The sequence below is a fragment of the Ursus maritimus genome, unplaced genomic scaffold, assembly GCF_017311325.1.
Source record: "Ursus maritimus isolate PB19 unplaced genomic scaffold, ASM1731132v1 scaffold_9, whole genome shotgun sequence".
In the NCBI taxonomy this organism is placed as follows: domain Eukaryota; kingdom Metazoa; phylum Chordata; class Mammalia; order Carnivora; family Ursidae; genus Ursus; species Ursus maritimus.
The window spans coordinates 49871232-49888883 of NW_024427107.1; the positions used below are offsets into that span (position 1 = coordinate 49871232).

Below are 17652 nucleotides of genomic sequence, written 5' to 3' on the forward strand. Positions count from 1 at the left end.
TTATGTTTAGTGTGCATGTTGCATAAAGATATTCAGACAATCATAACCATCTTAAGATTAATTACTGAGAAAGAAAGAAGGAGAACAACTGGGATAAAGTATATTCTTCATCTTCTTTCACTGCCTACAGAAAGGAATGGGTGAGTTATATTGATGCCCTAAGAAAATTCCATTTTCATCTTCCCAGTGAATCACTCATGGAAAATCAGGAAAACGGTGTTGTCATTTGAAAGTGGCTCTAGTCCTGGAGATGCCATCTATCGGAGACATGCTTTAAAGGAAGAATGATTTAAGGAGCTAAAAACTAAAAAACTATCAAGTAAAAGATCAAACATTAATTGATCACCGATTTTGGGCTGGACATGACACTAGATTTTAAGTGGGGAGGGAAGGAGGATATTCATGAGAGAAGACGACTTTTACTCAAATAGATCGATACCACTACAGTTCTATGACAGACACACCCAAGTTACTTAGTGGGGTTAGCAAAACGTCCCTAATTTGTAACAATAGTAAAAGAAAGTAGCCTTAGCAAAGAAAAGGAACTGTGAGATATTATAAAATACATTCTAAGTGAAAGCATTGCTCTTACAAGATTCTCAGTAAATTCTCTGAATAAATGAATAAAAATGTAACATATCACTTTCCACAGAACACATGGAAATCTAAACTATGAATGCCCAGAAAGAAATTAGGCGAAACAAGACAAGACAAAACAATGTAAAACAAAACTCCCAGCCAGCATTTTGCAATTATTAGCACTCCACGAAGAATTATTCCAAAGTTTCTTTTATCTCAGGTAAAGCTACTGATTTCGGGGAGTAGGTTATGCAGATACCATGGGAGTTTCTAGTTTGGCAGACTCTGGGCTCAACATTACATCATTGCTCCAGGTAAAAGATGAGCATTTCTGAACGCCAACGTTTTTATTTGTCAAACTGGAATAACAATGATTCTCTTATGGGTGGTTGTGAGGAGGGGTGAATGAAAAAGGCGGGAATTTGACTCAGGAAACATTTGTTAACTCTCAGTTTAAAAGTGGAAAAATTTCGAAAGTATGTTATCCGGAATGAAGGTAGAATATACTGAAAATGAATAGCGGGGAAATAGTTAATTTGCAGGGTGGGTGGCTTTGAGAGTTCATGAGGCTGAAAGTGTTGGATGCTCAGGAGACCAAGGAAGAGACATCCGGGCCCGAGCTTGGCAAAAGAACGGAACCCCGGCTGTGCACGGTGACCAAAACAGCCAGGTTCCAGTTCAGTTCGGGCAACACAATCTACCCATCTCCAGTTTGCGCCCATTTCTTTATGCAGTTTAAAGCCGGGCTGGAGGAGGAAGGTTGGAGGTAGAACGTGGGGTAAAGAAATTATAGTTCGGGTAACAAGAACAACAAAACCAGCAAGATCGGGATATGTGTCAGCGAATACGCAAAATCCCGCAGAATGAGGAGTCATAAACGCCCTGACAAGTTTACATGTTAGCTGCTTTCTGGGATGCCGAACGTCGTCCTTTCCTCCTAACAAATTCAGGCATCCCCCAAAATTATTTTTTTCCAGAAGTCTGAGCCAATTTCGTTGTGGCAGAGCTTTTTCATCGCTTTAGCCCAACTTTCCTCCGTTTCTTTGGCTAGACCCGAAATGAGGGCTGCCCGGTAGGCGGGAGCCCCCAGTCAGGGCAGCCTCGGGGGCCTGTGAAGGAAGCAGTCTAAGATGTGCGGGCAGGGGCCCGACAGAACGCGCGCTCTGATCCCCGCCGCGGCAGCAAGCGCAGGTTCCCGAGCTCCGGGAGGCGGGGACGCGCGTGGGAGGGGGCGCTTTAAGCCGGAGCCGCGGTTTCCGCAGGAGCTATTTTTAGCGGCGCGTCGTCCGTCTTCTTCCCCGGCTTCCAACGTGGTAGCCTCCGGCTCGCAGCCGCCACTGTGCGGCTGCTTTTCGCCTCCCCCGCCGCTCCTCGCTCTTGGTAGCGTCCACGCAGGCAGGTCCGGAAACTGAGCATGTGTGGAAGCGCTCCGCGGCCTCGGCGGCGGCGCGGGCAGAGCTGGGCTGCGTCAGGCTGAGCCCATTCACCGCGCGGCCGCAGGAGCGCAGCGCCGGCGCCGCGCCGCGCCGCCCAGCCCCGCCGAGAGGGGCGCCCTCGCCGCCGCGGGGCCCGCCGCCGCTCTCCGCAGCCCCCTCCTGGCGACCCACAAGTAAGTTTGTAAGGTGGTTGGGCGGTGGGGCGAGGGTTCGGCGCCCGGGGGAGCCCGGGCTGGATGGCGGGAGGCTCGGCTAGCCGCTGCCCCGAATGCCGGGCTCCTCGGCGAGCCGCTTGGCTAATTTGATAACGGACGGCCACCGGGATGCTGGAGCCGGGGGGGACCGGCAAAGCAGGAGGGCCGAACTGAGTCTGGCGGGGGCCGAGGGGGACAACTTGGGCAGAGGTAAGGACCGCGAGGTGAGGGAAAGGACCCGGCAAGCCGGGAGGGGGCTGGTGCGGGATGGGGAGGCTGGGTTTGGGTGCGGGAGCCGGCCGAGAAGAGCCGCAGAGGGAAAGCGGGGTGTCTCCGGAGGTTAGGGTGGGAGCCGCGTGAGAGCGCAGTATAGGGGGTATGGTAGGGGGTGAGCGTGTCCTGGTGAGAGCGGCAGAGGGAAGATGGATGGAAAGTGGGGCGCGTGGAAAGCGGATTTGAACGAGAGCAAAGGACGCTGGTGGGAGGGACAGTAGGTTCCGGAGAAGATGAGCGGACCCGGATAATTTGGGGAATTAGTGCCAGGTTTAGGGCGATGTAATAATGATGAGAGGCAGCCTTGAATCAAGGTCTTGGGAGTGAGTGTGCGAGGCCACTGTTGGGAACCGTCTGGAGAGAGGATGGATGCAGAAAGTGGCCTGGAAGGGGCAGCTGGAAAATCGTTGAGGGATTTGGGTGAAGGGGAGGAGGGCAGCGGTGCAGATATCGGGCGGAGGAGCTGGGCTGCTGGTGGAGTCGAAAGGCTCGGGAAGGGGTTGGGGGCTACGTGCGGTCCCCTGAATACTGACTTAGTAGCGGTTCTCTGAGATTCACTTGCACCCCAGGCTCCTCCTCCTTTTCCTACCTGGCTTGGTCGCAGAGCGGCTTGCTCTAGGCGAGCTAGTAGGAGATTTGTACAGATAGGCAGCCGGGAGGGCAGTCATTTACAAGGGAACTGTCGGGGCTTCCCGTAAGTGGTTCCCGGCCCCCTCGGGGTGCAATGTGGAGTCGGAATGTGTGTGTTGCAGGGGGCGGAGAGGAGTGGTGTCACATCTGGACCATAGGAATCCGTGGTCAGGCCCGAGAGGTGAGGTGTTGTGGACCGTGAAGTCAGGCAGAAGTCTGCAGCGTGCAACTCGCGGCGGGGCGTGTGTGCGCGAGTGTGTGCGTGTTGCCAGCCCAGGGTCGGCGTCTGTTGCTGCAGTCTGTCTCCATGACGAGGAGATCCTGGGATCCACAGGCGGCACGGGGAGGGGATTAAGGGAAACCTGTTTTCCTACGTCTCTTCTATCTCCTTTCCCCAGGGTCACATTCTTTGCTCGTCCAATGATGCTTCTTTCTAACCTCTTCCCGGTCCCCCGCACACCCCGAACCTGGCTCCAGTCTTGTCCTCTGATTTGGTACCCCGAGGAGTCGGCCGTCCCTTCTGTGCGGGAGGGAATCCTAGGAGTCCCGGCGGCCAGAGGGGCTCCGGAATCCTCGGTTCCTTACCTGGGGCGTCATTCCGGGGGTTCGCAGTTCACTCTGCTGCCCCTGCAGGTGACGCGGTGATGTTGCCCCCACGGACTCCGGAAGCGTGATGGCTCCAAATGGCCGGTGGGGCCGAGAAGCCCGGCAGAGTGACCAGCACTCATGGGTTTTCGAGAGCAGGGGTCTTCCCTGAGTTCCCCACATGTAAATGTAACTTAAAAAGAAAAAAGACCAGATTAATAGAATAAACAAGCTTCTAATGCAAAAAGCTTTATGCAAAAAAGCCTCTTTGATTCGGAAAGATTTCACCCACCAACTGAAGAAGGGAAGAAGCGTCTACAGCATACAGGATCGGAAACCGGGGAGGGGGGGGGCGTCTGTTACCATGTCTGCGCCTTCTCAGACTCCATCCAGTTTTCTGTGTTCTGTCGTCGGTGCCATATTTTTAGAGAGACTTTTACCAGGTACGGGGAAATGAGGATGAAGGTGATTCTGGAAACCTGTACCATCTGTGGAAGGACTCAAAGAAGAAGAGTGAGAACTGTACTTACTGTCTGTGGAGTCCTAAGAGGGCTGGGCTCTGAGGTGGCTGTCCAACCATCAGAAATAGTTTCTGCATCCAAATTGCAGGGGGAGACTCAGATGAAGGGAAGTGAGAACTCTAGAAAAGTGATGAGGATCATGGTGTGGGTTGCCTTATGAGGCGTTCACTGACCCGTGGAGGGATACAGCAGAACAGACAGCAAGCTTCATGGCCAGGGCACGTCCTCATGTTCCAGGCGGCAGTGGCTTTCTCAGCTTCTAGTACAGTCACTATTGAAGTATACCTTTTGAAATATGTCCATGATTCTGGATATCTGAAAGGTGGAGACTTTGAATAAAGACTTAATGCTGTCAGTTTCTGCTTCTATTACTATGGGTTTTTCCCCCCATTGATTATTGTTAGAACATGTTGGTCAAGATAAAATAAATTATTTTTAGCCATCAATTCTCTTCTCCTTGAAGTGCTGTTCAGATACAACATAACTTTACATGTTTGCCTGTTTTTTGTTTGTTCGTTCGGGGGTCAAGGAGGAGTGATTATTGGGCGAATTGTTTTGGGTGTCAAAAAAAAAAAAAAAAGCAGAATTTAGGCACCTGAAGAGCTTGTGAGCATGTGGAGGTAAAGTCTTCATTTATAGAATGTTAAATTTAATGTGAAATGAGAAAAACCTTCCCTGTCTATCCTTCATCTCTTGCATTGGAAATGGAGAGGATTGTATCCTTGGGCTGGTTCTTAGTCCTCAGAAGCATATTTTGACACTAATTTTCCTGGAGGATTGTTTCCTAAGCCCAGGTATGCTTTAGGAAATAGTCAATGGAATCTTTGCTTCCCTAAGGGAAAGGCATTTAAAAAAAAAAAATGGTGAAATGGCTTGATAAGGCCGAACTGTGAGAGAGAGAAATGTTAGTCAGCTTGGAAGAAGAGAAATCACCTGTTACCTCAGGGTATCTTATTGATAGGCTTAGAACAGTGGTTTTCTACAGGGGTGATTTGCCCCTGCTCCCCAGGGTACACCAGCAACATCTGGAGACATTTTTTGGTTGTCACAACTTGGGAAGGGGGTGCTTCCGGCATCCCGTGGGCAGAGGCCAGGGATGTTGTTAACATTCTACAACACACTGGATAGTCCCCCACAGTAAAGAATTATCGGACTCCAAAGGTTAGTAGTGCTGAAATTGAAAAACCCTGCCTTAACACAAGACATGTTTAGAATTAAAAGCAACTCTTGTTAGGATACTTTGACATATTGCTATTGAAATTTATCTTGAAAATTAGGAGTAGTTAATACCAAGAGGCTTTCTTTACAAAATGGCCCCATGTTCAAAAACACTTGTTTTAAGGAAATTAAAGAGGTTTCATTTTAGCAGAACTTCTTTTCAGCCTTAAAAACAAATCCTAACATGTATTGGGAATGTCTACAATGATAGGTTGTATAGTATGCATATGAACTAAGTAAACATTTTTGATGAAAACAAGTTATAAAAGTGTTCAGGTACAGTATTTTACACTGAACTTGTTTTGTAATTGCTTTTTACATACATAATTAAAAATTTTAAAAGTAAAATTAAGATTGCAACTAGTAATTTCTTCATGTAGTGAGGGATTGAACAGAATCAGGGAAAAAATGTTAGATGACTTTTCATTAGAAGCCTCATAAGATGTTCCAAAGTGAAACCTTAGTATTTGTAGACATCTACACAAGAAGGTAAGAATCCCATATAATTTTCCTGTATTTAGTTTCAATTTTAAATCGACAGAAAGGCATGTAGAAACAAACCTTTCTAGCTTGTAGCACAATACTCTTGCCTAGAGAGAAGGAACAATAGCTTACATTCATAAATGTAATAAGATCAGGGAACAGTTCTAATATCACTTGTATGCAGGAACTCAGAACACTTATTAGGTAAAAGCTTTGTCATTATGACAGGGAGGCCTAGAGGAACTAAAGAGATTTGGTCACTATTTTCACCCTCCCCCCCCCCATTGTTTGGTGATTGGTTGGTTGATTTCAGAATTCATTCTACAGAGATCATCATTAGGGCTGCTTACTTCCCTTCATCATTAGGGCTGCTTACTTCCCTTCTTGTTCTAATAACCATTCCTTTCACTCTTGGCTATTGCCATCCCTCAGTCCCTCAGGAGTTTCTGTAGCAGAAGAGACTGAACACTCCTGCGAAGTCTCTGGGGTACCCAGTAATCCCTCCTTTTCTCCTGTGTGTACGAACATAAACAACTCTTTCCTGCTTCCATATGGAACAGAGATTGGTGTCTCTCTTGGAAAAAGGCAGTGGGAAAGCCCTTGTTTTCAGCAAAGGCAACCTCGGTGTCTCTGGTTGCATGTTTGAATTGCTTTTTCGGTTGTTTGTTCAATTGCTGTTAGGAAGGCTTCCTCTTTCCCAGGGGAATAGTGAAAAAACCAAGGAAAATAGAACTTCAGCGTGAACAACACTGCTGTTGGTAGAGTGTACCTATCATTGGACTATATGAAAGCTCACGGATATGATTTGAACCAATGAGAATCGTATTACAAATTCAAGAAGCATTTGTAAGTTCAACTGTAGTAAGTCCTGTTGTAGGCACTGGTACTATTACATTTTCAAGGTCAAGCTGCCTCGTGAATTACAACCAGTTTCAAAACTAAGTTCATTCAGAGAATATACATATATTCTATATACATCTTTAAAACCCTTATCTGTAAAGAAGAAACACAGGATGGTTATTCATTTTCATGAAATTTGGAGCAATTATAGAGATATAGCCTAATTCTTGAAAATACTTCTGAACACAGAAACATTTAGAGGGGAAGCTTACATGGATCTCTGTATAGACTAGACAAAGAGGGCGGGAGCGATTTGAGGTGAAAGAGGTCAGTTCTTGTCTCCCTTTTTCTTTCTTTAGGAAGTGGTTATTGATTTTGTTTGACATCTGAACAAGAAGAAATGGTTTCCTTCCCCACAGTTACTTGTTGAATGGATGTGTGCCCTTATATACTGCTGATAGTCATGGTGGAAGAAGGCAGCGGGATGGCTGGTATAATGGTTAGAATGAAGCAGAATTTGAAATCAATTCTGTGCTAATAATGTTTGCAACAAAGGCTTTGAATACACACCTTCAAAGTTTGAGCATGCCATGTCACCCTTTTGAGGTGACTAATACATTATAGAACTGAGCATTTTTGTTGTTCCACATACTAAGTAATACATATGCTTTATTTGGGGGAAAATGAAATAATATGGAGGTTCCATTACTTATAAACAAACTTGCTGGTCATCGTGGCATGGCAGTTATCATCCCAGTTGGAAGAAGAGTAGTGTGAGGGCAGAGAATTTTATCAAATGGTATATGTTGCCCCTGCCGAACTCGAAAACAACAGCAAAAGCGGGATTTTGAAATTTATGCTATAGGAAAGGCAAAGAGAGTTTCTGCTTTTTATTTCATTTTAGTTTATTATTATTAAGGATGAGTGATAGCAATGAATGAAATAGGCAACCTGCCTGTGGAAGGTTTTACTTTTGTTTATAGATGCTTACTCATCTTAAGAAACAAATAACCCAGAACATCTCCCGGGGCTTTCAGCCTTCATTATAAATAGCATGTCTCTCCTATCTCTGGAATACTTATTATGTGATGTCATTTAGAATTGGAATACTGGGCTAAGTTCATACTGATACAGTCCTTTCTAATTTTGTTATTTAGAGTTGTCTCTGTCCTCTTAAAGAAGGTGGAAAAGATGTTCTATTTGTCACTGGGAGCACAGTCACAGGTGCCGACAGCAGTCTGTTGTTCGCAAGGACCTGAGGCTACTTGACATTGGTCTGGGACCCCACTGACCAAAACAGAGATGTCAGTCTTCCAGACTGTGAAGCTCAATTTTAACAATTTTGATTTGAACCGCTGTTGTGACCAAGCTTGAGAACCCGTTAATCTATTTGGAAAACATCGACTGATGAGCCAGAATGCAAACCACCCATGATGAGGAAAGAGCTACAGCAGAGTAGGATCAAGAATTTTGCAGGGGCGCCTGGGTGGCACAGCGGTTAGGCGTCTGCCTTCGGCTCAGGGCGTGATCCCGGTGTTATGGGATCGAGCCCCACGTCAGGCTCCTCTGCTATGAGCCTGCTTCTTCCTCTCCCACTCCCCCTGCTTGTGTTCCCTCTCTCGCTGGCTGTCTCTATCAAATAAATAAATAAAATCTTTAAAAAAAAAAAAAAAAAAGAATTTTGCAGCCAAATCTGGCCCTTCTGCTTAGTAGTCCTGTGACTTGAGAGATTTGTCTAAAATCTGATGAACGTTTTTTAACTTCACAGAGCTCCAACTTCCTCATTTTTGAAATGGTGACTTTTTTTCCCCTGTAGAGTTCATGATAGGATGAGAAGAAATATTTTTAAAGAGGAGATGCCTATGAAATAGCGGTGGTGGTGGTGCTTATACGTCCTTCTCGTGCCAGAATTTAAATGGCTGCTGTCCAGGAAGAGGGAGCAGAGGGCGTATGCGGTCAGATTAGAGGTCCTAATCCTCTCATAGATTAGGAAGGGATGTTAATGATGAAGTCATCTGATGTCTTCTTTTAACTGATGAGGTCTTGGGGATTCAGGATTATGAAGTGATTTGCCCAAGTTCCGCAGTCACTGCAACATTTCAGCTGAGTGTACATTTTCTTCAAGTTTCTAGTCAAACCTTCTCCACCTTAATAGCACACCTATATTCTTGGCTAAATCCATGTTTCTTCCGTTTATTTAAAAATGCTTATTTGTTTGAGGAACTGCTCTTTTCAGTTGCTATATTCCAGGTTTTCTATAGGCAAAAAAAAAAAAAAAAAAAAAAAAAGAAGAGAAAAGAAAAGAAATCATCCATGGATCTCTAATTGAGTTTGTAGTTCAACTTAGCTGTTCACCTAAATGACCAAATTGATCAAGTACATCTTTAATTTTTTTCCTAACTGGGGTGAACATAAGTAGAGTTTTAGGTAAAGGATCTAAGAACCAAAAATACCACTATGGATAATATTCAATTAGGTTACATTTATTAATGATCAGAAAATTGAAGCTTGACCCTTCTGGTTGTTCTGATGCTAAAGGTCATAGTTTTGTTGTTGTTTTAAATCAGTTCAGTGCTGTTGCCATTGTGGTTTCTTGAAAAGAGTTTCAGATTCAATAAAAATGTAAAAACCTATATGCATTAGAGGTACTTTGCAAGTTATAAGTTATGTATGCTGTCTTATTTGTAATTTATGGTGAAGATACGTAATCAATTTACAATAATGAAAGACTTAAAAGTGGAAACCAGGACAGACGGCGACTTTGAAAGAACATTCCCTTTAGAATGAGAAAAAATTGAATTCAGATCTCTATTTTTTAGTTGATGGTTGTGAAAACTTGGGCAAATTATTTGGCTTTCTAGTTTCTTCTATCTTTTGAGAATCACACCTATCAGATACCAGATTATGAGTATGATTTTTGTTTTGATTTAGTGAGATAAGCAAATAAAGATCTTAGCATGATGCCTAGCACGCTTTGTCCTTGTACACTGCTAATCCTACCATATTTCAGCTTTGCCCTTATAGTGATCATTTTACTTGAATCAGTACAGCTTCTCTTATTGTCAAGAATCAGAAAACCTGATTTCAATTGGCTTGAGGAAAAAAAACCAGTCTTCATAACTATGTAACTGAGTAGAGGACGGGATTATATCTCCAAGTAGGATCTGATCCATGGTCCATACCGTGTGACAAGTTAGTTCCTTGCTTTCCCATTGCAGTTTCTTAGCTCCCCTTCCTGAGTGTTGGCTCCATTTCTGACAGGCTCTCTCCTTGAGGTTCTACGATGGCTTCCAGAGGCTTGTAGGACTTCATACTCCCAGGTTCAAATCTAGTGAAGGGGAGACTCTTTCCATAGCTCTTGCAAAAGAAAGAAGAAGCTGCTCTTTTCAGAAATCCCAAGAAACACCCCCACCCCATATCTTGCTGGCTCCAATTAGGTAAAGAGCCTATTCTACCAATCACAGTGGCCAGAAGGATATAGGCCAGTTGGGAGGTAGTTTTCCTATAGAAAGGTGGGAGTTTGTTTTGGGGAGAAGGAGGATTTTATATTAGGTAGATAAACACAAAGGGGCCACTACAGCACTTGCATTATTATTCAGCCCTAAAGAAAAATGTTGGAGTCATGGTTTTTTCATCCACGTCATGGTTAAAGTCTAGAGAATTCTCGCCTTTCCACTACTGAATAGATATGAATCTTCATGATTAAAAGAAACCAATGTATATTAGCTCCCATCCTTAATTATACATCATTAGACTGGATGGGTAGACACTGAGATTCATGTTTTGTTACAAATAAATGTTTGTCGGGGTGCCTGAGTAGCTCAGTTGGTTAAGCGTCTGCCTTCTCAGGTCATGATCCTGGTGTCCTGGGATTGAGCCCTGCATCGAGCCCCAAATGGGGCTCCCTGCTCAGCCAGGAGTCTGCTTCTCCCTCTCCCTCTACTCCTCCCATGCTCGTTCTCTCTCTCTTTCTCTCTCCCTCAATCTCTCTCAAATAAAGAAATAAAATCTTAAAAAAAGCAAATAAATGTTTGTTAAGAAACAAATTAATATATTTCCTTACATTAGACACTTGATCATAGGATCACTGTTTTCTCAAAATGTCAGGAGTATCTGTCATTATGTAAGTTATTATTTCACATTATTATCTAATGTCTAATGACTTATCCATTGGATCATGGGTGACCTTGCTGGCCACTGGCTGCTCTATATCCACAGACCGAACTGTAGTGGACGTAAAGGCTAAGATTTATGCTACAAACAATTCTTAATGTCTACAAATTTCTACACATAAATCTACAAAATTCTGCACACACAGCTAGCAAAATATTCTAGGAAGATTAATTTATTAAATCTTTATATTTATTTAAAAATTCTACAGTCCTTGTTGGGACCGTGACCACAGAAGACTTTTAAATGCAGTTGTTTTCTAAGATAAAACGTGATCTTACATTGAGAATTAATATAGTAATAGACTAAGGATTCCTTTTCATCTATGTTTAAATCTTTATGTAAATCACAGTGACAAGATGTCACAGGCACATATCACAGTTTAGCAGAAGAATGTTAACAGCCATGATAAATAGCTTTGAGTAAAAAATATTTTATTCTGTTTTCATTCATCTAAATGGTTTAGTAATATAAACATTGTTGCACTTTTAAAGCCAGCTTTTAAGCTACTATAAAATATAGTCTATTGTGTTGAGTGAGGTGAGCATGTCAAGGTAACAATTGGTTTTCCCATAGTTAATTTCCAACGTGAGGAAAAATATATTCTAGCATAATGAATTTAAAAGTAAAAAATGACAAAAATCACCAGGGCATTTATTACCATTAGATCTATTTAGATCTTAAATTCTTAAAAGGGCCAAGGAAGTTTAAAGGTGCTCTTTTATATCATTGAAGTATTATCGAAGTACAATTTTAACTCGTTAGCAGCATGTTTTTGAATTTCATATAAGCAATCATATTGGTAAGTATATAGTAGAGAAAGAATAAGATATAGTTTTTAATTATGTGAACTAAAATGAACAGCCAAGAGGGAAAAAGAACAATTTTGGCACTCTGGAAATATTCAGCGATTTTTAGAAAAACCTAGGGGGAGGGGTGCGTGCGTGGCTCAGTTGGTTAAGCATCAGACTCTTGATTTCATCTCAGGTCATGATCTCAGGGTCCAGTTGTGAAATTGAACCCTGCATTGGGCTTTGTGCTGGTCTTGGAACCTGCTTAAGATTTTCTCCCTCTCTCTCTCTCTCTCTCTCTCTCTTCCCCCCTTCTGCCCCTCCCATGTGCATGCTCTCTCTGTCTCTCAATTAAAAAAAAAAGAAAAAAAAAGTAGGAAGATGTCATTTTAACTTAGCCTTATAGGCACAGCTGCTGATTATGTTTATATATTAAGAATTTTGTGTTTCAGTGTTAGGTACACATTATATTTGTCATTAAATATTATGGGGAAATTTTTCTTAGGTATTACAGTTAATAAATTATATTTGCTATCCTTAATGTGAGAATAAAAATGTTGCTAGTGGTCCACTTGGAAACTGTGGATTAATTTCTTTTAAGTTTTCCATCAGCTTCCTTTTCTTGGACTGAAACACATAGCCTTGCAAATAAAAATAACAAATCCATTACAGATAGTTGTACCTCGAGACATTTTTGAGCTAATCATTTGGACTTTTGTGCGAGGGAATTGAGTGAAACTGAAATTTCAGTGGACCCTACTAATACTTGTAAGGCAAAATAAGATAATAAAAGAAAACAGAACAAAAATCCAGAGTTTCCGTTTTCTAATTTATCAGAGTTCCCTAATTGAATTACATAGAACTGATTCTGGTTAATTGAAGCAGAAAAGAATTCATTGGGTTGTTACGGAAGTGTTCATGGAACTGAAGGAAATGCTGACAAAACAAGACCTTGGAAAGGATGGCCCACTACTGGGATGAATCAGTTGTAGCTCTTTTCAATTTTTGTGCCACTATGGTCGACACGACTCAGGATTCCCAGCAGGAGAGAGAGAGAGAGAGAGAGAGTATGTTCTGGGAAAGAACAGCCCATCTTGACTGATAGTCTGCTGACACTGTGTTTAATGAGCCCAAGGAATTAGCCCAAGACATAATCAATGATCTGCTGCTGCTGGAGAAATGGAAATAGATGATGCTGGGCAGGCACACAGAACTAATGTCTATTGCATAGATTCACGATGGAGAAACTTGCTTCAGTGATGATGAATTACTAGAAAGAAAAAAAGGTGGGGGAACCCTGAGTGTATTATCTAAGCAGAGTATCTACATGGAAGACAAAAATACCGCTAGTTTCCTAAGTCTGCTGTAACAAGTTTCCACAACTGCGTGGCTTAAAACCACAGAAATTTATTTTCTCACAGTTCTGGAAGATAGAAGTTGGGAATCAAAGTGTTGGTAGGGCTGTTGTCTCTCTGAAGACTTGATGGGGACACTCTGTTCCATGCCTTGCTTTTAGCTTCTGGTGCGTCCGGGAATCCTCGACATTCCTTGGTTTATACATGCATCACTGCAGTCTCGTCTCTATCGTCACATGGCATTCATGCTCCCCTGTGTCTGACTCCGTGTCTTAATTCTAATAAGGACACAGGTCATATTGGATAAGGGCCCATACTATTTTAGTGTGACCTCATCTTAACGTTAGCAATGACATCTTTTAAGACTCTACTTCCAAATAAGTTAACATTCTTAGATTCCAGGGAGGACATGAAATTTGGGGGGAACATGATCCAACTTAACGTAATGTGATGTGGATAAAACAAACAACAGTGCACATAGCTAGGTCTGGAGAGTTGGGGGTAGTATCCTATTATTCTCTGTTATAAAACTATCTGAAGTATCATGGCAAGTTTTAGGCACTTTTTTAGATAATTTTGTGTCCACTGGAAAACTGGTAGAAAACAATTTGGTTTTTAAGAACAGTTTTTTTGAATTACAGACCGTAAGCTTGGCAAAGGGGAGTTTAAGATAAATATAATATGAGCCTCTAGATGTTGAAAGGAAGAAAGATGTTGTTGTATTTGCTCATTTACAGAGAACTAGGATCTATGGCTGTAAGTTTCAGGGAAGCCCAGATCCTCTCACTGTAAGCAGAAACATTCTTATATTAGTGTGGCTCAAGAGAGGAATGAGCTGCCTTGAGAGTTAGTGAGGACCACAACTCTGGAAGCACTCAGCAGAAGCTGGATAGCTACTTGTCATGCATGATGTAGAAGAGATTTCTGAATGTGAAGGGAGCTGAGATTAGATAACTGCCCACAGTTCCATGTTGAAGATTCTCTTCTAGGAATACAGAGGGCTCTAGTGATCCCCCAAACATTTATTGATATAAGTATATTGGTAGAAATAGAAGTTAAAATGGCAGATATAGTCTCTAGCTATTACATAGATACATATTTCGGAGGTGTACCCTGGCACGGATAAAGAACAATCCAAGATCCTGCATAGTATCTATCATAAAGCAGAAGATTTAATCAAGGTCTGCTTTACAAATATATGTTCATTGTTTACCTGGGTACTTACCCGATTGGTATCAGCCCTGCCATATTCATTCATACTATCTTTTATAGCCTTCTGGTTTTCTAGGATTACCTTGTTCATATATCATCACTATCTTTGTTTCATTTTACCATTTTAAAAATAGGGTTGAAAGTGGGGAGTAATTTTTCTCCTTAATCTCTTTCCTCCTTTAGGCTGTCTTTGCCAGCAGAGCTAGCCCTGAATCTCTAAAGTTAATGTATTAATGTAAAGACTGGAGGGGACTTTGGCTAAGAAGTGTTTCTAAAGGCGTGGGACTGATGACTGGCTTTATGCAGGATGACTTTGGGTGGTATATGGATATGCATTGAATTGAATTGAATTAAAAGGATTTTGAATCTGTTCCCTTTCAGTGTTTCTCATTAAGGCAGGGAGAAAGTTTCAATTTGGTGCTAGTTTGTAACACCTCTCTAATACACATATTTCCCTTTTTAATGAAGAGTAGGCTTCAGATGTAAAGCTTTTAGAAGTCCAATAACACTGTTTTGTTTTCATTGTATTTATTTTTTTATTTTATCCTTTATTTATGCTAAGTTCTAGTTTTGATGTAAAGTAACAACGCAAGCTTCCTTGAAAAATTCAGGTAGTTAAAATTTTATAAATGGTATGATATAAAACGGGGTGGATGTTAGTGATGCTTGTGAAACAGTGTGAACGTCCTTAGTGCCTCTGAACTGTACACTTAAAAGTGGTTAAGATGATAATTTTATGTTATGTATGTTTTACCACAACTAAGAATAATAGTAAAAAAAAAATTAAAACATGAAGAAGAAGAAAGCATTTAAATTTTTAAATGAATTCTTAAAAGTCAAGTGACGGCCAGCACTATAGTTGACAATAAATGGGAGCACAGACACAAAATACGCATTTACTACCACATTCTTTGCCGTGGGCCTCTGCTCAGTGTTTACCAGAAAACTCGGGGCAGGGAAGTTGACTAGAGAGAGACCCCTTGGTTCCTCAGGTGTGCAAGTAGTGAGATGCTTCCCCTGGGAACAGGCACAAAATCTCATCTACAACCCCAGATTCTTCTCTCATAGGCAAAAGCCTTAAGCCACTGGGGGAGGGACAGAAACCCCACTCAGCCCAGTATCCCATACTGATACAAGGTGGAGATCTGCAGCAGATCAAGAGCATATTTTGGTTGACATATGAGGAAGGAAGGGCAGAAATGTTGAGGAAAAGTTAACCCAAGGCCCAGGTTTATGGGACCTAAGACTGAGGATAGACCCAGAGAATGCAAGCATCTGTAGCCGCTATATTTATAATTGCCAAATACTGAAAATAAGCCAGACGTCCTGCAGTTGGGCAGTGGATAAACAGATCATGGTAGTATTCCACAGAAGAGAATTCTACTTGACAATAAAAAGAAGTAAAAGGAAAGTTGCTTGACCTCACCACTGGGCCAGTAATTACTAAGGGTAAACATTAGAGCAGGAGCCATGAATGTTTCTTGAAAAACACAGCACTTTAGAAAATGCAAGCGTTCAGAAGTGATCTACTTGATCTAAGAGAATTATCCAGAAAGCAGGAGTTGCCTAGAAGGGTGATTGTAAGGATAGGAGAGACCTGAAGGTTCTGATTTTTCTCAGCAAGAAAGAAAATCCTACATAGTATCTGCATGTTCTTTTTCTTTATAATGCATAAAATACTACTGATTTATAAACTCTTCTATTTTTAAAACTCAAAGACCTCTATAAATACATGTACAGCTTTTCCACTATCTTAAACTTAAATCAAGCTGATCAAAGATTCTTCCGGGCTAAACAATCTTTAGAATTCATGTAATGTCCTCCAAAAACGGAGGTTTTTACCCTGTAATTTGTAGGCATGGATAGAGCTCAGTATACTAGATACAGAAAATGACACCTTTATCATTGCTAACATCCAACTGAAATTTAGCATTGTCCTTAATTGAGGGTACAGGTCACAAACCATAGAAGCTTTGGCAGTACCTGTGGCTTTATTACTAATGGAAGTCACAGATAGTATCACATCACATTACAGTTGTTTGCAGATTTTTTTTTTAAGTAGGCTCCATGCCCAGTGTGAAATCTGCCACTGGAGCCCAGTGTGGGGCTTGACCTCACGGCCTTGAGATCAAGATCTGAGCTGAGATTAAGAGTTGAAGACTTAACCAACTGAGCCACCAAGGCACCCCTACAGATATTTTTTTAAAAGTCATTTATGCTCATCCCTACTTTGAAAGTGTGGTTATTATTGGGCCTGCTGTTAGATCTTTGTATTTAAAGTGTTAGTAAAGAAACATGTTTACCATGTCACAAATTCATGCTTTTAAAATTTGACAATTGTATTTCATTGTATTTTGTTTCCTTTATAGTCCTGTGTATCTCATTCTTCAGAGAGGTCATAGGCTTTAACAGACTTCCAGAAGCATTCATAACGCTTAAAAAGGTTAAGAACCTAAAAGCTTTCTTGGAATCTCAGTAGTAAGTTCCATTCAGAGCTTGGTCCAGAAAGCCAGAGCTGTTGAGTGAGTTCTAATTTATCAGAACTGTGCTTGATCTGCTAAATGCCAGCTGTGTTATTCTGTAGGAAACATTGGTTCTAGTAAGTTTCATGCCAGTTGGTAAGTGCAAAGGGTACATTTTTGAGAATCTGTAGATTCTTTATGTAGATACTCTAAATATCTCAGGATAGCTTATTTCATTTTGCCAACCCTGACGGGAAGTTTCGCCTCTTCTGGGGCAAAATCTGCTTTTGTTTAACTTCTATCATTGACCTAGGTAACCTCACAATTATCTAGGAATTTCCTGAAGTCACTAAAATACTTTTACTGTGACCTTCCTGTGTGTCTCAAGAATGCAGATCATAGTAAAATCTGCCAAATCTAAATATATTTTGACAAAAATATACTTACAGGGAAACATTAGGCTTAGATTTCATGGAACATGAAGGTGATCTGTAGACCAGGCAGGTGGGATGGAAGGGAGGCTGAGCAATAGACAGACCTGAGCTTGAGAAAAGAGGGGCTCCCTACGTTGAGAGCTGTATGGGGCTGGAGCTGGGAATACTGTAGAGAGCTGGAGCTGGGAAGGAGTAGAGAGGTGTTCCTAGCAGAGGAAATAGCTTGTCACATATGGAGAAATTAAGACAGTCCGTGGCTGGGAGAAGGGTAAGGGTGGGACAAAGTGGAGGTGGAAAGCTAAGGCAGCATCTGCAGGGTCTTCCTGGCCAGACTGAGGATTTTTGTTTTTGAAGCAGGGCGTGACATGATCAACTATCCTTTATTGATACAGAGTAACTGTATTTCTTTTCCAAGAGAACAGATAGCATTAAACAAAAGCAGGATGTCTAGAAATTAAAAAAAAGTCTG

The 17652-nt window shown here is 41.9% G+C and overlaps 1 protein-coding gene across 6 annotated transcripts in view; it reads left to right on the forward strand.

The window, feature by feature from the left end:
* LOC121101654 (oxidation resistance protein 1-like) overlaps positions 1–17652 on the forward strand; it is a 485929-nt gene that overhangs the window by 241250 nt on the left and 227027 nt on the right. For 2 of the 6 annotated variants that reach the window (XM_040625576.1, XM_040625571.1), the window contains exon 1: positions 2195–2419. The exons of 1 other annotated variant lie outside the window; for it this stretch is intronic. Coding sequence is in view for 1 of the 5 variants with exons in the window: in XM_040625574.1 (XP_040481508.1) it covers positions 2284–2419; positions 3235–3293; positions 3511–3549 (234 nt within the window). In the remaining 4 variants the exon portion in view is untranslated. 3 more of the 6 variants (XR_005833623.1, XM_040625574.1, XM_040625573.1) reach the window with 3 other exon arrangements.